Genomic DNA, 24,823 nt, shown 5'->3' with positions numbered 1-24,823 from the left:
ATGATTGCTTACATACTAGGATTTTGAAGGTAGCTCCAGAGATAACGGATACTCTGATGTCAATCTGGAAAAGCCCCAGAGGACTGGAAAACTGGCAATGTAACACTCTTACTCAAGAAGAGAGAGCGAGCTAGGCCAGTAAGCTCAATGTCTATTATAAACAAACCTTTAGAAACTGATATAAAGGATGTACTAGCAGAGTATTTTGTAATACAGAGTGTGATCAAGCAACGTCAGCATGGCTTCGTGAAGGGGAAATCATGCCTGACAAATTTATTGTTGTTCTTTTATGAGGTAATGAGCGCGGGAGGCAAGGGAAGCAGTGGATATTTAGGTCATTAGAAGGCGTTTGACAAGGTACCACACATTCAGCTACTTAATAAGGTCAGAGCCCATGGTGTTGGAGGTTGCATATTAGCATGGATTTGAGGACAGGCTAACTAATAGAACATGAAAATTTGGGATAAGGGGGGCATTTTCAGAGGATGATAACCCATAACTAGCAGTGTACCACAGGGATTAGTGCTGGGGCCACAATATATACTATTGACTTCGATGAAGGAAGTGAACACACTATTGCCAAGTTTGCAGATGACAAGAAATAGGTAGGAAGGCAAGTGATGATGATGACACAAACAGCCTGCCGAGGGATATAGATTTTTTAAGTGAGTGGGCAGAATTTAATCTTGGCAGATGAAATATAGTGTGGGAAAATGTGGAGCTATGCACTGTGCCAGGAAGAATAAAGAAGTTGAATATTATTTAACTGGAGAAAGACCACAGACAGCTCCTACACAAAGGGGTTGGGGAGTCCTCATTCATGAATCGCTGAAAGCTAGCAGCTGAGTTCAGTTGGTGGTAGAGAAGGCAAGTGGAACATCGACTTTTATTTTGAAACAAATAGATTGATCTTGAGGTCAGGGATGAGCGTGTATACTCTAGAGAATGTATATATTAATCAATTAATCAATAATTAATCAATATATTAAAGGAGGAAGTTTTGGGTATCCTAAAATGCATTAAGGTAGGCAAGTCGCCAGGGCCAGGTGGGATTTATCCCAGGTTCCTGGGAAAAGCAAGGGAAGAAATAGCTGGGACATTAGCAGATATTTTCACATGCTGTTTGACCACAGGTGAGGCCTCAGAGGACTGGAGATTAGCCAGTGTTATTCCCTTGCTTAAGATGGGAAGCAGGGTTAATCAGGAAATTATTGACTGGTGAGCTTGATATCAGTGGTGGGAAAGCTCCAGGAGAAGGTACTGAGGGACAGCATATATGCACATTTGGAAGAAAATGTGTGTGTTAGATACGGGCAGCATGCTTTTGTACAGGGAAGGTCATGTCTTACCAATCTAATTGAATTTTTTGAAGACAAAGATAATGAATGAGGGAAGGGCTGTTGATGTAGTTTATGTGGACTTTTGTAAGGCATTTGATAAAGTCCCCCATGGCAGATTGGTACAAAAAACTAAAATTGCATGGGATTCAGAGTGGGCTGGTCAAATGGATACAAGACTGGCTTGGTCATAGAAGACAGAGGGTAGTGGTGGAAGGGTGTTTTTCAAAATGGAGCCAGGTAACTAATGGTGCTCCACAGAGATCATTATTGGGTCCTTTATTGTTTGTAGTGTATATAGATGATCTGGATGAAAATGTGGGTGGTCTGATTAGTAAGTTTGTAGACGACACAAAGGTTGGTGGAGTTGCTGATAGTGCCAACGATTGTGAAAAGGTACAACAGGATATAGTTAAATTAATGACTTGGACACAGAAAAGATAGATGGAGTCTAATCCAGACAAATCTGAGGAGATTCATTTTGGAGGGTCAAATTTAGGTGCGAATTATACTGTAAATGGCAGAACCCCTAGGAACATTAAAATACAGACAGATCTGGGCCTGCAGTTCCCTAAAAGAGGCAACACAGGTAGCCAAGGTGATTAAGAAGGCATATGGCATGCTTGCCTTCAATGGCTTGGTGTGGAGCACAAGAGTTCGTGAAGCATGTTGTAACCATTTACAATCCTGGTTAGGCTGCATTTGCAGTATTGTGTGCAGTTTTGATTGCCAAATTACCAGTAGCATGTGGAAGCTTTGGAGAAAGTACAGAGAGGGTTCACCAGGATATTGCCTGGTCTCAAGGGCATTGGTGATGAGGATAGGTTAAAAAGACTAGGTTTGTTTTCACTGGAAAGACAGCAGCTGAGAGGAGACCTGATAGAGGTCTACACAATACTGCATAGTGCATAGTCAGAGGCTTTTTCCCAGGGTTGAAGTTTCAGTAACGAGGGGGTACAGGTTCAAGGTGAGAAGAGGAAAGTTCAGGGGAGATGTGTGAGGAATGTTTTTCACACAGAGAGTGGTAGGAGCCTGGAATGCAGTGCCAGAGGAGGTTGTGCAAGGAGATAGGTTGGTGACATTTTACAGGCACCTGGATAATTACATGAATAGGGAGGGAATAGAAGGATACGACTGAATAAGGGCAGAAGGTTTGTTTTTCAGTTTAGTCGGGGCATGATGATCAGCACAGGCTTGGACGGCCGAAGGGCCTGTTCCTGTGCTGTGCCTCTCTTTTGTTCTCGTTTGTTTGTTCTCTTATAAAAGTAGGGAGGTTTTGCTAAAACTATGCAAGGCACTGGCCAAGCCACAGCTGCAATAATGTTGAGCATTTTGGGCCCCTTACCTAAGAAAGCTATCAAGGCATTGTAGGAAGCACAGTGAAGGTTCACTGGGCTGACACCAGCTACAAAGGGACCGTCCTATGAGAAGAAATTGAGCAGATTGGGCCTGTACTTATTGGAATATAGAATTTTGACCTTACTGAAACTTACATGAGGGGCATGACAGGGTGGTGAATCTGTGGGATTGTGGTGATGTGGGGAGTGCTATGGACATTATTGGTGATTAATGAAGTGGATGCTGGGGTTAATATTGGCTGATTTCAGTTATGTGAATGGGGAGGTACATGTCCTGGGCAGTGACAAACTGGAGAATAGGATTAACCTGCAGTCATCTGTGGCTGCCCATATTTAATTGCACTCTCTGTGATGCCACTGAATAGCAGGTAATATGGAGAACAGGAGGCTGATCCAATATCACGCCCCCTCCCCCTCACCCCCGATTCTGTCACTGCCGGTGATAAATTTGTATCGTACTCTCATAGCATCAGAGTTAGTGATCAATTGTCCTGTTTCCTGCTGTTTCGCTTCCTGCTCTGTACCAATCTTATTGCAGCATTACCTACGGTACAGCTAAGCTCCTCTGAGGACTGACTGCTGAATGAGATACACTCACAGGAAGATCCATGCTCCATCCTCAGTCTGCATTCACAGACTCGGCCAGGAAAATAATTAATCCCTGTGGCTTGGAAAGATTAAATTCTGCCAGGGTCCCAGTGGGCTGGCCAACCTCTCAGGATCTCAGCGTTTAGAAATACACACACACAAACACACACACGGGAATGCACACATGCACACACATGCATGCATTCGAATAGGCAAACACACAAATACTTGCATACAGACACATGCATCCACAAATACACACCCACTTGCACATTCATATGGAAAACATAAAAAGCCTCAGATATGCAAGCACGCTCAGACATACTGATACATACATGGATTCAAATATACCGATATACACATACGTACATATCTATAGAAACACACAGGTACACATAAATATGCACAAAGACACACGCACACATACATATCTGCAGAAACACACAGGTACGCATAAACATGTACCAAGACACACACACTCTCACATATGGACTCACATACACATACATACAGACACAGACAAGCACAACCTCAGGCACAGATACACATACAAATACAAACAGACAAATCAGACACACTAGGGAAACACAATTGCACTCATAGTCACACATACAAACACGCGGACACATGCACAGACTCACAAAGGTCAAAGACATACTCGCAGATACATGCAGAAACACAATGAAATGCATGCAAACACACATGCAGATACACACACACATGTACAGAGACAGATATACATAGACACAGATACACTTACGTCCAAAGATATACTTATACAAATCCAGATGTATAGACACAGATATACTCACATACACACATCAACAGACAGACACACCCACACACATACACACAGACACAAACATAGGCCTACTCATACACACTTTCAGCTAGATACATACAAACAGATGCAGATAAAGGAAAAGTCACCATAGTCTTACCAGACCATAGGGCTGCTCTCTCATGAGACAGAGATGGCTGGTGGTGGTTTAATCTGAGGATCATCATACCTCAGGTGACAGGAGAATTTGAGAAGGTGAGACTTTCAAGGTAACCTCAGCCAGTATGGGAATTGAATCCACACTGCTGGCATCACATGCACACAGTGACACACAGGCACATGGTCACACACCCTGACACAGTCACACACACATGCATGTCATGTACAGTGCCATGAACATGGGCACACACCCAGCCTCGTCACACACACAGTTACACAGGCAGAGTCACATTGACACAGTCATGCACCCACACAGACTCTGTTACATTCAGTCATGTCCATGCAGCACTACACACAGCGGTCAAACACACGGTAACACAGTCACACCCATACTCACGTGGGTGCATGCGTCTATTCAATGTATACACATGGATGTGGATATAGATACACTGATGGACACAGACAGACTCACGTACAAACACATAGACTGGCACACACAGACAGACACATGTAAAGGCATATAGACACAGACATACACACAGAGATACAGAGACACAGATACAACACAAGCATAGATGGATACACAATGATGCACACAGACACACAAGCACACATTGGCATGCATGCACAGGCACATGCACAGACACATGCACAAATGGGTACACAGGCACATGCAAACATACATTTGGAGACACAAATACACACAGGCACAGACAGATACTGACGCAAATTCACAACACAGATGTTACATCTGTAACACTCTGGACACAATGTATACACATTCACACCCGCGCACACACATCGTCAGAAACACACAAACACAAAATTGCGAGCTTAAAGACATTGACAAAGTTTACCCACAGTTTTTTCTTTGTATACATACAGTGGTATCAACCTGGGGGCTATTTCTGAGGAGGCTCCCTGGCTGGATTTGCCCTGTGTACAGCTGACGGGGCAGCAGTTGGAGGAGGACAGTGTCTGTGAGTGTTGAGCACGGCCTGATCTTTCCTCTCCTCCCGCCCCTCTGCATCTCCCCCCTCTCTGCCGGCCTGTTCCTCTTTCTCTACACGTCCTACAGTTTGCCTCCAGCTCTCGGTGCTGCTGAGTGCGTGAGCGGTGACGGGGAGGGGGATAGACTGTGTGTGTGTGTGTGTGTGTGTGTGTGTTGAGGGTGGGGGGCGGGGGGAGTGCTGCTGGAGCCGGCCTGAAGCTGCTGGGAACCCGGGGGGGGGGCGGAGGTGTTGGGGGGCTGGGTGGTAGGTGCGTGGGGAGGGGATAGGGCGGGGGGGGGGGTTGCAGGGAGGGGTGTGAGGGGAAGGGGATGGTCTGCAGGATGTGAGGAAGATGTGTGATCAGGCAGCTCGCTACTGCAGGGACAGCGTCCAGCAGCAACTCCGTGACACGCAGCCGCCTGTGCACCGCGGTATCAGGGGGCTGGACGGCGTCCTGCGCTGGGTCCTCACCAAAATGAGCGACAAGAAGTTCGGGGACAGGGAATCTCAGAAAACTGAAGGGGCACCTTCCAGGCAGCAGGTGGCCGCGGACACCAAGAAAGGCATCTCAGTTATCCTGGACGTAAGTAGTTTTCTGTCTCTTCCTTTCCCCGCCTGGAGTCAGAGACCAACTTTCATATTTTAGTGGTTACCCATCCTCAATTGACCAAGGGACTGATTCAGATCCGCCCTGCGGAATCCTTCCCCGGCAGGTGGGACTGTCTATGGATAGAGTCAATAGGAACGGACTGGGCTCGAGTCGGAAGGAGCTGCCCGAGGATGAAAGCTGAGAGGGGCATGCGGTGGAGCGAGACAGAATATCCGAGAAAGTGATGGGGAGAGAGATGGAGAACTCCAGCAGAGGGACATGCAGAGACAGAGAGAATGAGTTAGAGACAAGGATACAGAGAGGCAGAGAGAGAAAGAGGGGCATGCAGGGAGAGGGGCGAGGGACAGAGACGGAGAGAAGGCGATGGAGAGAGAGAAACGGTAAGGGACAAGAGAGGGAAAGCAAAAGAAAATAAGTGAGACAGACACACACGGAATGGCTACGGAGGGATTGAGAGAGAGTGAAGCTGACAGGGAGAGAGCAAAAGCGGAATAGAGCGACCTACAGAGAGGCGAGAGAAACGGAGAGCAAAACAGTAAGTGAGAAACAGAGAGTGAAACACAATGAGTGATAATGAGAGCAACTTACAGAGACGGAGAGAGAAACTGCAGAAAGCGGGGGGGGGGGGGCGAGGGAAGAAGGAGACAAAGGGAAATAGATGGATAAAGACAGAAGAGAGCAGAAAAACAGAGGGAGAATTAGAAGGAAGGAAAGTGAGACAGAAAGAGAGGCAATCTGTTGGCAGGGAGTGAATTTAATATGAAAGTTAGATGGATGTATGAATAGAAACATTAAATTCCGAAGAGTGTGTGTCTGTTCGATAGTTTTGGCTATGTCTCTATTGCCTGGCTTGTAATGTAACAGTAAATACTGCAGGCAAGTTGGGGGCATTCAGAGTGAATGATTTCGGTTTGAAATTCTGCTGAGTGAACGAAGAAATTGATCTTTTAAAATTCTGTTTTCTCCACGTCTCTAGATATTCAGAAGAGCTGATAAAAATGGTAAGTGCAGAATCATTTTGGTGCATGTTTAATTTATATTAGTCTCATTTTCAGAGGTATTTTTAGGAATGATGCAGAGGGTGAAAGGGTTAAATTGCAAGGACAGTGTGTAAACTTAGCTCATATCCCCTTGGTGGGACTGACTGCAAGTGCATCTGGTTGTGGTGATTAAAATATACATTAAGATTCGGTTGGGATAATATGAAGAGGCGTTATCCTCTTAAATGTTTACCGTTATCTCAAGCAGCTTGGAATCAAATTGTGTTTCCAATAGAACAGAGCCTTGGTTGGACCACATCTGCAGTACTGTGTTTACTTCTGAACAGTGCAACTCAGGAGGTATATAGAGTGTTGGCAAAGATTCACATGGATTTGATTGGGGCTTCAAGGGTTAAAGGCAGTCAGAGATTCTCAGGTGAATCCAACCAGAGGCAGAGTGGGTCAATAGACATCAGCTACAGATCAGACTGAATCTCAACACAGATCCTGTTCAGGAGTTTGCCTTTCAGCCATTGTCTCTTCACCAACTATCTGAATGAATATCTCACCTAGTGTCATTCTTTCTGTAACCTTGCACTTTGCTCCTTTTCCAATTAACCATTTGATTTCCCCTTGTAAAGCCTTGTTTGAACCAGCCTCTACCATCCTCTCAGGCATTCCATCGCAGATCTGAAGCACTTGCTGCACAGACGAGATTATCCTCGAACCACTTTAGCTTCTCTCACAAATTCTCTGAAACCTGTGGCCTTCATGTCCTCAATCCTTTCAAGAGGAGGAACAGGTTTTCCTTTTACTGTTTGGGTGCCCCATGATTTTGAACATCATCCAGATCTCCTCCCAGCCTTCTCCTCTCTGAGGAGAACTGTCCGAGCTTCTCTAATCAGTCTTCATACGTGAAATTCCTCATCCCAGCAACCATTCTGATAAATTCCTTGTTTAACCTCTCCAATGCCTTCACATTGCCCTGAAAGTGCACTGTCCAGAACAGAACTGAAGCTGAGCTGATAGACTGAATGGCTTTTCTGGCCCTTTAATGATGAATAAGGGCTTCTCCTGAAAGAGATTGAGAGTTTTACACACAACTGTTAGAAGACCTAAGATGATACTGTGAACAGTCTAAATATTAGAATTGAACCTGAGCTTGAATGAAAACAAATTTATGCTCAAAAGGGTTGATTAATTCTGATTTCTGCTCTGAGAAGCCAAACGCAGGGGCAGCGGGTCCCACACACACACGGACTCTCACTGAGGTATGGGATCCCACACACAAACTGACGCTCACTGGGGCAGTGGGTCCCACACATGCACTGACTCTCACTGGGTAACGGGGTCACACACACACACACACACACACACACACACACACACACACACACACACACACACTCACACACACACTCACACACAGACTCTCACTGGGGCGGTGGGTCCCACATACACACTGACTCTCACTGGGTAATAGGATCCCACAGACACTGACTCTCACTGAGTAACGGGGTCCCACACACACACTGACTCTCACTGGGGCAGTGGGTCCCACATACACACTGACTCTCACTGGGGCAGTGGGTCCCACATACACACACTGACTCTCACTGGGTAACAGGATCCCACAGACACTGACTCTCACTGGGGTACGGGGTCCCACACACACTGTGGTACAGTCCCACACGCATTAACTCTCACTGTGGTACAGTCCCACACACTCTGGAAGTATTGTGTCAGGCAGCTGGACAGTGCAGCTGACTAGCAATAACCAGTGCTTTGATGTTAGGGATGTATCTGAGAGGGAACACTGATATTGGAACAGCCAATCTGCCATTAGATTGCAGCATTTGTAGAGACATCACTGATGACACTTCCCAAAGGATTTGAGGAGTGTCCTGGACAGTGGGTCTTGGGCACATTGTTGCTGCTATCCTGCAGACCAAGAGCTGTGTTTGAAGTCATTGTCATTAAACAGTCTTCCTCAGAATTCCAAAGGCTCTGCTGATATGCGAGGCCATGTGTTTGCACCAAGAGTGCCCATCCACTGTATTTTCTGTTCTGGGTGGGGATTATATCTGCACCATTGACCACGTTGGTTGTTAGTTGTCAGAAGATGTTTACATGTTGGCCTGGGGTTGTGCTGAGCTAGTGATGAAGGGCATTCTGTAGGGTGTAATCGAGTGAGTCCTTGGTGAGCACTCAGTCTTGGTTGGAGAGATACTCAAATGATTGTTGACTGCCTGTCTGTCCTCTGCTCTCGGTTGGGATGTAGGTCCAAAGGTACTTGGGCTGTAGGTGATAATGACTATATCTCACACGTCATGGGTGTCAGCTGGATCTCCTGCATTTTTTGTCTCTCCACCCCACAACAATCCATTCTTCTGATCAGAGGCCTTTTAGTTAGACCTCAACCTTCATTTGTCTTTGGAGGTATTTTCCCTCTGTTGAGTATTGGTGGCGTTTCCAGTTCAGGGGCACCTTATGCTTGCGATTTCATAGCCCCTGGATCTCCATCAAGCCAGCCTCGATGTTTCCTGGCAGTGAAACCGAGAGTCTCGTGTTGATTTAAGGGCAGGCTTGGTACTGCGGACCATTCTGTGGCTCCCGCTCGTTGAGTGTCATCGTGCATTGACTGAGTAAGTCTTCCTGCACAAGGATCTAGATCCATAGCGTCACAACGTTGTACAGCAAAAAAACAGAGCCTTCAGTCCAACTTGTCCATATCGACCAGATATCCTAAATCAGTCTAGTCCCATTTGCCAGGGTTTGGGCTGTATTCCTGTAAATCCTTCCTATTCATGTCCATTGTTATTGATCTTCCTGTAGCAAGCATATCTACTGCCACTGCCAATTTCTGTGCCAGGCTGATGGACCCAGGCGAGGTGGGCCCAAAGCAGACTCATGGCGGTGGCAGGGTCAAGTTTGGGTGTGGTACCCAGTGGCATCTGCATTGACAAGGTCCAGTAACAACTGATAGTGGTGAGGGCATCGGTGGAGGCAAGATGGTGCCGAAGATTTGGGATGACTTTCATTCTAGTGGCTGTGCGGTGAAAGGAAAACGGCCCATGGCCCATAATGGAGCATTTAACAAGAAGGACTATAAATTTGGGCACTTGCTTTACTTCTTAATTTTTCTGCCTTTATATTCTATATTGTGGTTTATATTTCTGTGTTTTGAGATGGCACCAGAGAGTGGTGACACTATACAACACTTTTATTGCACCTTTTTTTATTACAAGATACTTGTGACAACCAGTAAATCAAAACAAACATAATGAAAGCTAACTCCTTTCATGGCATGAGGCATGTGTCCCACACTTGGGCAGTGTCATGCTGCAAGCGTCAATGTCCGGAGCAACTGTGTTTCCATGAGCTCTTGCATTTGTCTGTCTGATGACATGGGGTGTTAGTTATGACCAGATCAAAGTATTTCACCTGGAGAAGGAGGAAGAGGACCACCCAGTTTAGTGTTTGCTTTCCCTACACTTTCCTTGCCAATCTCGCTTCTCCAGATGTTTCAGAAATCACCAGTGTGGGAGAATCAGCTCAGCTCCCCTGGGATTGCGGGAGAATGACTGACCGAGGCTGGAACACCGTGACTGTTTGTTCTCATCCATTGCGTCTCGCATCAAGGTGTATAAATGTAACTATTCGTGGGTTAGGCTGGGCCAAAGGGTCATAAGGCATTCACTTACCACACAGAGGGAGCTGGCCAAAATAGTCAGCTGGTTCATTAATTTGACTGGTGAAACCAATTCAGTGAGGCATTGTTATCCCTCAGATTGGCCTGCACTCAGAAAGGGTGTATCCACTTTGTCGTTCTTTGAGATGACCTTCTCCCGCCCACCCGGCCTCACTCAGGGCTGAGGTGCCAGTGTCACAGTGCTGAAGCTGGTGGCTATGACAGTGCCGCAACATCCAGGTCCCTTGCTTTTGATGTTGTCTGTAGGGCTGTTGGCATTGCAGATCCCTTACTTCATTTTGAGGGAGTGCAATGTGTCACTGCCCTATAATGTGGGGTGTTTATTGCAGTTTATCACACAGTCCTGTGGGAGCCAGGGCTCTGTCCAAGAGCAGGGGCAGCCAGGCCACTAGAGACCAATCTCCACTGCACAGGCACAGCAAATACATCTTGTAGCTCCTAACCCTCTTGATCTTATGAGAGGGTCTGGCTCAAATCAAACAGTATGCTCTACATCTTGTTATATCAGCAGAGGCTCCTTTTGAATCCGACTGCTTCACGTACTGTACGAGTCCATGCTGGGTGCTCAGCTATTCGTGATGTATATACATGGGCGTGGATGAGTGAAAAAAATGTAACATTTACTGTCTACACAAACCTGAGGTGGGATTGTGAATTGTGAGATGGACGCAAGGAGGCTTCAAGGTCATTTAAACAAGCTGAGTGAGGCGACAAACAGATGGCAGTATAACGTAAAGTTATATGCTTCGATGTGAGAAACAGAGACGGGAAGGGCATTGTTTACACTGTGATACATTGGGAAGTGTGGATGTACAAAAGGATCTGGGTATCCTTGAACACCAGTCAATGGAAGTGGGCAGGGAGATGCAGCAAGCAATTAGGAAGGCAAATAGTATATTGGCCTTCATTGCAAGATTATTTGAGTTTAGAATTAGAGGGGTCTTAGAGTAGTTATACAAGGCTGTGGTGAGGCCACACTTGAAGTACAGTGTGCACTTTTGTTCTCCCTGCCTAAGAGAGGATATACTTCCCACAAAAGGATTGCAGGGCAGGTTCACTCAGCTGAAACCAGGTTTGGCAGGGCTGTCCTGTGAACAGGGATTCATTTGACTGGGCCTATATACAGTAGAATTTAGGACGAAGAGAGGGATCTCATTGAAACGTTAAATATTCTAACCGGGTTGGACAGAATGAATCTGCCTCCACCACATTTCCAGGTGGTGCATTCCAGACCCTAACTACCAAATGAGCTTAGAGTATTTTTTTTTTCTCTTTCGTATCACCCTTCCTTCTTTTACAGATCACTTTGAACCTGTGTCCTCTTGTTCTTGTTCCTGTTGTGAACAGGAACAGTTTCTCCCTAGCCACCCTATTCAGCCCGCTCATGATGTTGAAAGCCCCAATCAGTTCTCCTGTCAGCCCTATCTCCCAAGAGGACAAACCCAACTTCTTCAATCTATCCTCAGAAGTGAAGCATCCCGTTCTGGAACCATTCTTGTGAATTCCTTGCTTCTGCACTCTCTCTGATGCATTCAAGTCTTTGCTGTAATGTGGTGCCCACAAGTGGGTCGAACAGGCACATTGTGCAGGTTCTGTATCGCCTCAGGAGAGCAGAGACCCCAGTCCACGCATACGTTGGATCTGTAGGGGTGGGGGAGTGAGATGGGGCTCTGTTGATCCGTGTCACGGCTCCCTCTTGTCGTGCAGCAGGCAGAGGGTGGAGGCGAATTTGGCAACAAAATTCAGTGACCGTGCCCCACAATCCTGTCCCAGTGACATTTAAGAAGGCCGTGTGTAAATGTTGCTGCTTCTCTCCGTATTTCCTGAATGTGTCTTGCAGTGAAGACCACATCCATTGTGCCTGTGGAAATGTTGGGGCCTGTGCTAATTGGAGTGTTTGGAGTATTGAAATGTACGAGATTCTTAGGGAACTCAACAGGGTAGATGCGGTGAGGTTGTCTTCCCCTGTGAGATTTTTAACCAGGTAGGGGATCAAGGGTGATGTGGTTAAGACAGAAACTGGAGTTGGGGATTATCAAAACAGCCATAATCTCATTGAATGGCGATGCAGACTCAATGGGCTGAATGGACTGCTTTCGCTCCTCTGCCTTACGGTCTCGCTGATGGACAGGACCCAGATTGTGGATCTAGTCGGAGCTGTGGGGAGCAGGTGACTGAGGAGGATGCTTGCAGTGACCTTCCCTGTGGGCACAACAGCAAGAATTCTCTGTAGTTGTAGAGTCATAGAATCGTGGAGTTGTATAGCACCGACACCAACTTCAGTCCAACTCGTCTATGCCGACCAGATACCCTAAATTAATCTAGTCCTATTTGCCAGCATTTGGCCCATGTCACTCTAAACCCTTCCTATTCATGTCCCCATCCAGATCCCTTTTAAATGTTGTAATTGTACCAGCCTCCACCACCTCACCTGGCAGCTTGTTCCATACACATACCACCCTCTGTGTGAAAACGTTTGCCCTTAGCTCTCTTTTAAATCTTTCCCCTCTCACCTTAAACCTTTGCCCTCTAGTTTTGGACTTCCCCACCCTGGGGACAACATCTTGTCTATTCACCCTATCCGTATGCTTCATGATTTTATAAACCTCTATAAGGTCACCCCTCAGCCTCCGACGCCCCAGGGAAAATAGCCCCAGCCTATTCAGCCCCTCCCTGTAGCTCAAACCGTCCAACCCCGTCAACATCCTTGTAATTTTTTTCAGACCCATTTCAAGTTTCACAACATCTTTCCTGTAACAGGGAGACCAGAACTGAATGCAGTATTCCGAAAGTGGCCTAACCAATGCCCTGTACAGCCACAATATGACCTCCCAACTCTTGTACTCAATGAAGGCGAGCACACAAAATGCCTTCTTCACTATTCTGTCTGCCTGTGACTCCTATTTGAAGTTTAGCACATTGGATCATTTTTTCATTCAATCATGGGACATGGTTGTCACTGGCTGGGCCCAGCATTTCTTGCCCATCCCTAGTTGCCCTTGAGAAGGTGGTGGTGAGCCGCCTTCTTGAACTGTAGCAGTCCATCTGCCGTAGGTTGACCCAGAATGCCTTAAGGGAGGGAATTCCAGGATTTTGACCCAGTGACAGTGAAGAAGTGATGATATATTTCTGAGTCAGGTTAGTGAATGTCTTGGAGGAGAACTTGCAGGTGGTGGTGTTCCCATATGTCTGCTGCCCGTGTCCTTTTCCATGGAATTGGTCATGAGTTTGGAAGGTGTCGTTTGAGGATCTTTGGTGAATTTCTGCAGTGCATCTGGTAAATAGTACACACTGCTACAACCGAATATCAGTGGTGGTGGGAGTCGATGCTTGTGGATGTGATGCCAATCCAGCAGGCTGCTTTGTCCTGGTTGGTGTCAAGCTTCTTCTGTGTTGCTGGAACTGCACACATCCAGGCAAGTGGGGAGTATTCCATCACACTCCTGACTTGTGCCTTGTAGATGGTGGACAGGCTTTGGGGAATCAGGAAGTGAATCACTCACTGCAGGATTCCCAGCCTCTGAGCTGCTCTTGTAGCAACCGTGTCTGTGTGGTGAGTCCTGTTGTGCTTCTGGCCAATGGTAACCCCCAGAGTGTTTATATTGGGAGATTCAGTGTTGATAGCACCATTGAATGTCAAGGGGTGGTAGTTAGATTGTCTCTTGTTGAAGATCGTCATAGCCTGGCATTTGAATTGCACAGTTGTTTTCTGCCACTTATCAGCTCATGCCTGGATATTGTGCATTGTTGCATTTGCACACGGACTGCTTCAGTATCTGAGGAATTGCGAATGGTGCTGAGCATTGTGCACTCATTGGTGAACATCCCCAATTCTTCCCTTATGATGGAGGGAAGGTCATTGTTGAAGCAGCTGGAGATGTTTGGGCCTAGGACTACCCTGAGGAACTCCTGCAGAGATGTCCTGGAGCTGAGATGACTGACCTCCAACAACCACAACCATCTTCCTTTGTGTCAGGTATGACTCCAACCAGTGGAGAGTTTTCCCCCACTACCCACTGATTCCAGTTTTGCCAGGGCTCCTTGATGCCACATTCAGTTGAATGCAGCCTTGATAACAAGGGCAGTTACTCTCACCGCACCTTTGGAATTCAACTCTTTTGTCCATGTTAGAACCAAGGCAGTAATGAGGTCAGGAGCTGAGTGGTCCTGGCAGACTGGGCATCAGTAAGCAGGTTATTGCTGAGCAGACGCTGCTTGATAGCACTGTTACTGACACCTTCCACCACTTTACTGATGATCGAGAGTGGACTGATGGGGTGGTAGTTGGCCGGGTTGGATTTGTTCTGTGTTTTACATGCAGGAAACCCCTGGGCAGCTTTCAATATTACCAGGTAGATACCAGTGTTGTTACTGTACTGGAACAGCTTGGCTCGGGGAGCAGTGAGTTCTGTAGCACAAGTCTTCAGTACTATTACTGGAATGTTGTCAGGGCCTGTAGCCCTCGCAGTATCCAGTGTCTCCAACCGTTTCTTGGTATCACCTAGAGTGAGTCAGATTGGTTGAAGGCTTGCATTTGTGATGCTGGGGACCACTGGAGGAGGCCGAGATGGATCATCGACTCAGCACTTCTGGCTCATCTCATTTCTTGAAGATGGTCACAATTACAGTGTCTCAGAGATCTTGGGCATGCTCTCCTCCTTGTAGATAAGGGACAGGAGGTCAAGTTTGCTCTGTCGTATATCATTGCAGTGTTTTGGTGAGGATTCCATCTTTGACAGTCGCTGGAACAAAAACAAAGTTGCTGGAAAAGCTCAACAGGCCTGGCAGCATCTGTGAAGGAGAAAACAGAGTTAACGATTCGGGTCGGGTATTGTGCATTGTTGCATTTACCCGACCCTTCCTCAGACCCTTCCTCCCTTGCCTGTGGCTGTGTGGGCTCTTATCTGTTGCAGTGCCTGTTGAACCTCATGTCAGACTGGCATTGTGAATGGGCAGTGTGGCATTGAGGACTGAGCCTCGGATGAGGAGATGCCTGGAGTGCTGATGCCTCCCTATGTTCTGGATGAATGTCGCTCTGTTCCTCACTCTCAGCGGGGCAGGATGTTGGACCCTTGGACCATAGACAACCTGGGCTGTGCCCAAGACTCCACATATGACATAGTTGTTGGCAGGTTGCTGTTGTTTTTTTGGCAGTCTTTCCACCCCTGTCATCAGTTCCAGGTCTTGACATTGACTTGGAGGGACTGGGAGATGTCTGTGCATGGCTTATGAACCTGCTGTGCCCTCCCCCATCATTTTCACTGGCTTCTCTCTGCAGGCAATCTGGGTTGTCACTATTTGTGATCCTGAGATTTCTGCACTTCTAAGCCAGGTCCTGACATTGCAACAATTTCTGAATGGTGACAACTCAGCCGAGTGAGGGGTTTCAAAGGGACATTGTGGGGGAGAGATCCCAGGAAACTGTCAGTGTCTATGCAAGGACCGGAGCCCGGGTCAGGGGCCTGTCAAGGCTTAGTAACTGGGGCTGGAGGCTTGCAGAGCTCAGACAGGTGTGATGGGGCCCAGATGGAGGATGAAGCCTGAGGTAGACCCAGGGTCCTGGGGACCAAGCTTGGAATCCACAATCTCAGGCCCTGGGAACATAGGCCCACTCAGCAGGATCTCCAGAAGACTGTCAGTGACAACATCTTGAAGAGAGCTGAGAACCTCATCTCTATCGACATATAATTTGGTGGAATGTATTATGGACCAAACCAACTCCCTCAAAATATATTCAGAAGATAGCCTAGACCTAACATTTTCTTACTTGAAAGGTAAGTATAAGGCATTGCATTCCAGATGCAATTTGTTTGGTCAAATACTCAATATTAAGCAAAACATGCTTTATTTTTATACTACAATTAAAATACAGACAAAACATAAGTAAAAGAAAAGAATTGGCTTAACTGAACTCTGTGGCATTGCTTAACAAAATAATATTTTATTAACAAGTATTAATGAGCTGTTCCAATATAGTAACATGCTATAAACACACCCTTGGCAAAGGCAAATTGAGTAAAATAGATTTTCTCACATGTAATTCCAGCAGCAAGAACAGAATCTCAGTTTATAGCTGTAACAGAGTGAAGACTAAGAGCTTCCACATCCAGCTTCAAGATCCCAGCAATTGCTGAAAGCTAAAATTAAATATCCTGGTTCTGTGGGAGCTTGACCCCACCCATTCAGCCTGCTTCTGTTGTTGCAACTTTTAATAAAATCACAAGGTCTACAAAGTGTTTATTTTATTGGAATCAAATAGACAGCTCGACATCTATGTCTTAGAACCTCTCTTCAAAAGAAAACCAGGACAGACCACACCTCTTAAAGTATCATCACAAATTGAGTGAGACACCAGTCATTCACTGCAGTCAGGGGTTTGGAATGGGCTGGGATGGGAGTGGAATTAGGAATGGATTGGGGACAGGAGGACCTGGGATTTTGCGGGATGAAGTGGTGAAGAGCCAGAGTAATGGAATTTGTTTTTTATTCCACAAGCTGATCCAATTTCCAGTGTCACCTCCCTCACCCCCACCAGCTCATGCCTCCAATCTCCCAACAATTCTTCCCCCTTCACCTACCCCTCAACTACACTTTCTTTTCAGAGTCTGGAGGGTAAGGGTGCCTGCCTTTATCCCGCTCCCTTCGCACAGCAGGGCTCCCTCCCTATATTCTCCCCATCTCTATCCTCTGGCCCCCTCCTCCACTTCTATATCCTCTTCCCCTCCCTCAATTCCCTCCCTTCTTATTGCCCTCCCATCACTTCCCCTTTCCCTCTCCTCCATTCTTCCTCTCCATTCCCCCACCTCCATCCTCCATCCCAATCCCCCCAACCCATCCCCAACCCTCCTCCTTAGCTTTTCCCTCCCCAATCTGTGTTGGGCAGAGGATGTGGGACCGGTTCAGGGTTCACTGGGAGTTGTATTGCCTTTTGAGGGGGTTTTGGAGGGGGTGGGAGTGTTCGGCCGATGCCTGGACACCCTGAGAAACTCTGAGACCAGTTTTTGCCTCCGGCAGCCTGTAGCGGGCAGTCTGATCTCTTCAGATCGCAGTGGCTGCTCCACTCTCAGATCAAAAACAGCTCCAAAGAATGGTGATCAGAGATAATGGGAACTCTAGATGCTGGAGAATCCGAAATAACAAAGTGTGGAGCTGGATGAACACAGCAGGCCAAGCAGCATCTCAACAGCACAAATGCTGTCATTTTGGGCCTAGACTCTTCATCAGAAGCGGCGGATGCTGGAAATCAGAGATGTTAAAAACTCTGCTTTCTCTCCACTGATGCTGCCTAACCTGCTGAGCTTTTCCAACAACCCCTGCTTTTCGTACACAGTCACACATCGCCTTCTGTGCCGAATTGTGCAGCGAGGCCGTTCTTCTGTCGTTGAATAATTTGTAAACTGCAGTTGTCACCCATTAAGCTCCCATCTCCTCGGACAGCTTTGAACTCGATAGAATCAGTGGCTTTGCTTCAGCCCCTCACCAGGGAATCGGTCTGCTTGCTGTTGATGTGTGAATGGGCCGTGAGCGATGTGCCCTGGTTTATTTTAAGTCTAAGTTCCTGCCTTTCGAAACAAGGTTATTTTGGTGCCTCGGAAGCCTAGTTTGTTAGTTTTGCCCACTGAGGCAAGAGTGAAGTTAGAGAGGTTCAGAGGTCCCTTGTACCATTAGCAGGCTTGCTCCCTTCCCTGTATGATCTAAGGTTGTTGCAGAGCCACACTTTCAGATTAGGGAATTTCGAATGGGGCAGGGTTAAACTCACAAGGTGTAGGCAATCTGTTCAGACATGTTACACCTTGAGCAGTTGGGACTTGAACTTGGGCCTTCTGGTCCTGAAATAGGACAGGAAGACCCCGCACACAATTGGTAAGGTTCATTTCTGATGCGGCTGTCCTGTAAAGCAGTCAGAACGTACTTATGGTAACAACGTACAGCTGACCTTTCATCTCCACCTCAATAATAAAAGCACCCTAAACAAAAACCAAAAGAACTGCGGATGCTGTAAATCAGGAACAGAAACAAAGTTGCTGGAAAAGCTCAGCAGGTCTGGCAGCGTCTGTGAAGGAGAAAACAGAGTTAACGTTCCGGGTCCCTTCCTCAGAAGTAAAAGGATCCCGCCCCCGCCACAGTCGGTAATCCCCAGGGTTTCTCCGTGTTGACGGACTCTGATCAGCCCTTCCTACTGCTGCATGATAGCGGGCACTCAGTCACTGGCACACTATGTTACAGCGTGCACCATTCTCTAACATACTGCAGCAACTCACTACAGCTGTTTGAGCAATACCTTATAAACCCGCCATTACTTTCAACTCAAAGGACGAAGACAAGCTAATGCATTGGAATATTCCCATTCACACATAGAGTAGATAGAGCACAGCAGGCCAAGCAGCATCAGAGGAGCGGGAAGGCCTCGACCCAAAACGTCAGCTTTCTTGCTCCTCTGATGCTGCTGGGCCTGCTGTGTTCATCCAGCTCCACACCTTGTTATCTCAGATTCTCCAGCATCTGCAGTTCCTACTATCTCTAGAGCAGATAGAAGGCAGTTTAGCACCACCTTCTCAAAGGTCATTGGGAGATGAGCAAATGCTGGGCTTTTTTCCCTTTGAGCCCTCCCTCACATCCCCATTAATCAGAAGAACCTCGTTCAATTTTTTTTATGGACTGCAATAACCCAGGAAAGGCAATAATAACCACTTGCATTTGGATAGCACCTTTCCTGAGTAAAAGTGGCTCGAGGAGATTCTATATCGGAATAATCTGTCACTGAGCAACACCAGGCGATATAAGTGAAGGACGATCGAGATACTTGGGGTCAAGGCTGTAGGTTTTAAGGAAGATGGCGTGAGAATTTTAGACCGCTTTGCGTGTGTGTACACGGTGGGCGAATACGTTCAAACAGGCGCTACAGAGTTTGGGATGAATGTTGGAAACCAGGCAGGAGATTTTTATTCACACAAGGTGGAACAGCAGGGTGAGTTGCTGGATCACACTGTGTGGAGCTGCAGGAGCGGGGCAGGTCAGACAGCATCTAAGGAGAAGGAAAAGCAACATTTTTTGGGTCTGGACCCTTCATCGGAACTGGATTATACAGTCCTGTTGTCGCCAAGCCTAGTTTCCTCCACATTGTCACTGTTCCTGTGAGATTAAGAATGCGTTAGTTCCACCGTAGCATTCAGCAGAGAATGTAACTGTGATTTCTAAGGGCAAGAGGCCCCGAAAGGGTTAACACCCGGTGGGAGCAATGGGCTCATGTTTGTGTCTGAGTGATGTGTTTTTCACTTTCACTGTGCATTGCATTACAAAGAAACGGCTTGGGGGGCGGGGGGTCGGGGGGAGGAAGAAAACGCTGTGTTTGACCGGTAATGTCCCGAAATGCATTCAGAGCGAAAATAGACTGAGTAATACAGGTCAGAGTAGCCCTTTGGGGAGATCTCTGGAGCGACGTCATACCTGACTGCGAATGGTTGGAAAGATTTTTCCCATACACCAGCTTATTCCTCCCAGTAAAATGATCCGGAAAGATTCTAGACTCTGCATGTTTGGGGTCGCCAGGTGAGAGCTTCCCCTCTGGTGCATGGAACCTTGTTTTCCAGGGGAATGGTGAGCACAGGAAGATCCCGCTATAGCCCCAGCATCATCCTCAGTGTCCAGGTTCACTGCATTTTCCACCTCCTCTCTCACCCTTGCCCACATGTGTTGGTTTGCTTCCAGGCAGGTTGGATGTCACAGGTTCCTCCTGGACCAGTGGAGCAGACACTTAGAGGGGCCCAGAGAGGGAGGGGTGGGCACACAGGCTTCCCAGTTGCTCTTAGGTGTGAGGACCTTCATAGAAACAGAAAATAGGAGCTGGAGTAGGCCATTCAGCCCTCCAAGCTTGCCCTGCCATGCAATATGATAGTGGCTGATCATCCAACTCACTCTGCTGCTCCTGCTTTCTCCACTGTATTCTTTGATCCCTTTAGCCCTAAGAATTATATCCAATTCCTTTGAAATATTCAATATTTCGGCCTCAACTGCTTTCAGTGGTAGTGAATTCCACAGGTTGACCACTCTGGGTGAAGACAGTCCTCCTGATCTCAATGATAAATGGCTACCCCTTAGCTTTAGACCATGACACTGCCCTGATCACTGGGAACACCCTTCCTATATCTACCCTGTCTCTCTTGTTAGAATTTATAGGTTTCCAAGAGGACTCCCTGAATCTTCCACAGTCGAGAATATAGTCCTAACTGGTTCAGTCTCTCTTTATACATCTGCCATCTGAGGAATCAGTCTACTCAACCTTTGTTGCCTTCCCTCCATCCCCAGAACATCCTTCCCCAGATAAGGAGACCCAAACTGCAGACAGAATACACCAGGGTGTGGTTATCCAACCTTACCCACATCACTAACATCATATTTATGGTTTTATACTGGGAAACATGCCCCAAATACAAATGGAGTGGAGCAGCAGAGATCCTGCTGCTTTAGAATTCTCCACTCCTGGAATTCAATGGCAAGGCCCACATCTACTGCCTGCCCTTGTCACCCCCAACCCCCCGCACCCCTCCCGAGGAGATGGTACTGGAGCTTCTAGACTGAACCGCTCCAAGTGCAGGCAGGTGGGACTAGTTTAGTTTAGGATTATGGTCAGCACAGACCAGTTGGGCTGAAGGTTTGGTTTGATTCTGTGACGCTAAGTCCATACTGGCCAACTTCCTTCAGGAGGGTATTAGGGCTCATTTATAAAAACAATTTGGATAAGAACATAAAAGGCATGGTTAGGGAGTTTGTGGCTGACACCAAAACTGGTGGCATGGAAGACAAGGAAGAAGGTTTTCTAAGGTTATAGACGGATTTGATCAAATGAGTCAATGGGCTGAAAAATGTCTGAAAAATGGAGGATGGAGTTCAGTCTGGATAAATGCAAGGTATTACATTTTGGTGCAAAAAACAGGAACAGGACTGTACAACTAATGGTAGAGCCTTGGGTGGTGTTGTAGAACAGATTAGGGGTTCAGGTCCATAATTCTTTGAAGTTTACATCATGTACAGACAAGGTGTTAAAAAGGCGTGAGCACATTTGCTTTCATTACTCAGCCCTTTGAGAATAGTATTTGGGAAGTCACACAGAGATTGCACAGGACTTTAGTGAGGCCTCTTCTGGAGTATTGCAGTCAGTTCTAGTCGCCCTGTTATAAGAAGGATATTATTAAGCTGGAGAGGGTTCAGAAGAGATTTACCGGGATGTTGCCAGATATGGAAGGTTTGTGTTATGTAGAAAAACGGGACAGGCTGGGACTTTTTCTCACTGGAGCGTAGGAGGTTGAGAGGTAACCTTATAGAGGTTTATAAAATCATGAGGAATATAGATGAGGGTAATGGTAGGTGTCTTTGCCCTAGGATGGCGGGTTTCAAGACTAAGGGGAACACTTTTAAGGTGAGAGGAGAGAGATTTAGAAAAAAAACGGTGGGGCAATTTTTTTTCTGCGCAGGGTGGCTGGTGTGTGGAATGAACTTCCTGAGAAAGTGGTGGATGTGGGTACAATTAGAATGTTTAAAAGACATTTGGATAGATACATGGCTAGGAAAGGCTTGGAGGGATATAGGCGGTTGGGGAGCAGGCAGGTAGGGCTAGTTTAGTTTGGGATTATGTTTGGTGTGGAATAGTTGGACCTGTGGGTCTGTTTCTGTGTGGTATGACTGTCTGACTCTATAGCAGTAAAAGGAAAATGAGCCCATCTGGTGTTAGCTAGGAGCTTGAATAAGGTATCAGTTTAAAAATGGAAACTTCTGGGCCTGGTATTAAGCCAACATAATCCCCCAGGGAGTTCACTTTCAATTCACTTATTCAGTTATTTGATTTGTTTCCATATAAAGGTTTTATTTTTATATGCATTACAGCCATCTTATTGAAACCTGGGTGCCTAGGGCTACTCCAGTGTAACCACTGGAGTGCTCTGATCTCTTGATTTATATGAGAATATCATTATTTAATAGATAGACAACAGCAGCACAGGTGAGTTTGTATTTTTAGAGAAGCTTATTTTCCAAAACAGACATGATCTTTAGCTGGGGGAGGTCATCGTAGGCCATAACCTCGGGCTCCATGGTAACAGCAGACGTTAAGGGGTCTCGTTGTCAGTGCAGCCTAGGCAGAGTTTGGGCAGCAAGGATGGGATTGGATTGGTATCGTGCTGAGTTGGAGATTGAAGTGAGTGACTGCTCTTCCTGTTTCGATCGTGCAGGAGCCTGTGTACCTTGGCCAATGGGCCTCAGGCTCCCATTGAGAGAATTCGCAGGCCCGAGAGAAGAGGGGAGTGGACAGTGAACCAAACCCATCATCTGCCAGTTCCCCATTAATGTCCCCACCCTGCCAACATCCCAAGCCCACTCATGCTATCCCTGGACCGAAGGGGCCATCACGTTCAAGTGCGAATCACTCTCCCCGATAATCGAGCAGTTTTTAGTTATGAGCAGACACCAGACAGATGAGAATTTCGATCTGCACATTCTAGATCTGGCAGCCACGGTGAGTGGGGCAAAGGAGAAAGTGTCTGAGGGCATTGAAGGGTAGACTGCTCCAAATCCTGACTGTGTTGCCCTCTCTCCAGTCTCATCCTCACAGCTGCAGCCCCACCTGGTCTGTAAATGTGAGCTCGCAGCTGGGAGACAGGAGGGGTCATGCCTGCATGCTGCACTATTGTAAGATGCGCCCCCAGCAACTGGCCAGGGTTGGACAAGGTGGCACAATGAGGGTGTCGAGGGGCTGGACCTCCGCACCACCCCTGGACATCGAATCCAGGGTGGCAACTGCAGTGTCAGACTGAGGGACTGCTGCACTGTCAGATGGGGTGTCAAGCTAAGATCCCATCTACTCCCTTGTGGTGGTGGTGGTGGGGAGGAGGGGTCCGGTGTGGAGGCAGCGGTGGAGGAATGTTGCTGGTGGTGAAGGTGTGGGAGATCTGGGGTGGCACGGTGGTTTAGTGCTTAGCACTCCTGTCTTACAGCACCAGGGACGCAGGTTCGATTCCGCCCTGAGCAACTGTCTGTGTGCAGTTTGCACATTCTCCCAGTGGGTTTTTGATGAGTGCTCTGGTTTCCTCCCACAGTCCAAAGATGTGCAGGTTAGGTGGATAGGCCATGCTAAATTGCCAATAGTGTTTAGGGATGCATAGGTTAGGTGCATTAACCACAAGAAATGCAGGGCTACAGGGAAAAGGGTAGGGAGCTGGCTCTGGGCGAGATGCTGTTTAGAGGGTTGGCGTGGACTTGTTGGTCTGAATGACCTGCTTCCACACTGTAGGCATTCTGTGGAAAAGATGCCGTAGCGTGAAACAGAGAAAGAGCCAATCGGTCCTTTGCCCATGACCCGACTGATATATATCGCTGAACCAACATGAAAATTAAACTGATTCTCTGCTTGCTGCTGTCTGTGGCGTGATATTGGATGCAAATTGATGCCATTGAGCCAACAGCTGATGACCTCCAGCCCAGTGTGACCCCCCGAATCCCTGTAACCTGGACAACTGCTAAACCCTCTGACCCCCCTGTGATTTTGGAATCACCATAACCCCATAAGCCTGGATTCCTGAATCCCCATGGTCCCCAGTACCTTGTGAGCTTGTGAACCCAGACCCCCATGTTCCTGACCACAGCTGCTGTGAGTATCTTGTATGCTTAGTCCAGTTTGTAATGGCATTAGGAATTGGCCAAAAAAAAAAACCCTGGAAGCATTTGGCTGCTGAATGATAAAAATGTACGAGGAATAGCTTGAATGAATGTGTTTGTGGAGACTCACTGGCAGATGGAAGGAATAGTGGTTTGGAGAGAGTCTGAGAGTGCTCTGGCTCGAACAGGCAACATTGCTGATACGCAGTGACTGTGATGCTGTTGGCTCCGGTATGTAGATCATGACCAGCAGGCTGAACACAGATTCTCTGGCAGATGATCTCACCGTGTATTCCCTCACTGTGGGCGCATTGATCACCAGTAACTTCCACTTCCAGAAACCACACGCTTGGAGAAAAATGCATCCTCTTCATACGATTTGCTGGATTGTTACAAAGTGTTTCAGTATAGACCAGATGTACCATCACTGCAGGGCTCACAGCAATGCACTCAAATGAACTGAAATATATGAGGAGCGGATGTGTGAAGCCAGCATATTGCATTCCGAGCCACAAGGCTATTCAGCTTCTCTTGTTCATGCAGAATCTGTGCAACAGTAGCTCAGTTTGCCCCACTCCTCTGCCCGAACTCTGGAAGCTTTTTCTCCTTCAGCTGTCTATCTAACAGGTTCGTTCAATATAAAGGAAAATTACAGGTGC

The 24,823-nt window shown here is 47.1% G+C and overlaps 1 protein-coding gene across 2 annotated transcripts in view; it reads left to right on the top strand.

Moving 5' to 3' along the window:
- The first annotated feature begins 5,545 nt into the window (after nucleotides 1–5,545).
- necab2 (N-terminal EF-hand calcium binding protein 2) overlaps nucleotides 5,546–24,823 on the top strand; it is a 127,098-nt gene continuing 107,820 nt past the window's right edge. For both annotated transcript variants that reach the window (XM_048546246.2, XM_048546245.2), the window contains exons 1-2: nucleotides 5,546–5,798; nucleotides 6,802–6,826. In XM_048546246.2, coding sequence (XP_048402203.1) covers nucleotides 5,568–5,798; nucleotides 6,802–6,826 — 256 coding nt within the window. In that variant the 5' untranslated portion in view covers nucleotides 5,546–5,567. The remainder of the gene's footprint in view (nucleotides 5,799–6,801; nucleotides 6,827–24,823) is intronic.

This window comes from Stegostoma tigrinum, chromosome 16 (genome assembly GCF_030684315.1).
Source record: "Stegostoma tigrinum isolate sSteTig4 chromosome 16, sSteTig4.hap1, whole genome shotgun sequence".
Lineage (NCBI taxonomy): Eukaryota > Metazoa > Chordata > Chondrichthyes > Orectolobiformes > Stegostomatidae > Stegostoma > Stegostoma tigrinum.
The sequence above is the reverse complement of the archived record's forward strand: the minus strand, read 5'-3'. Positions and strand labels throughout refer to the sequence as shown.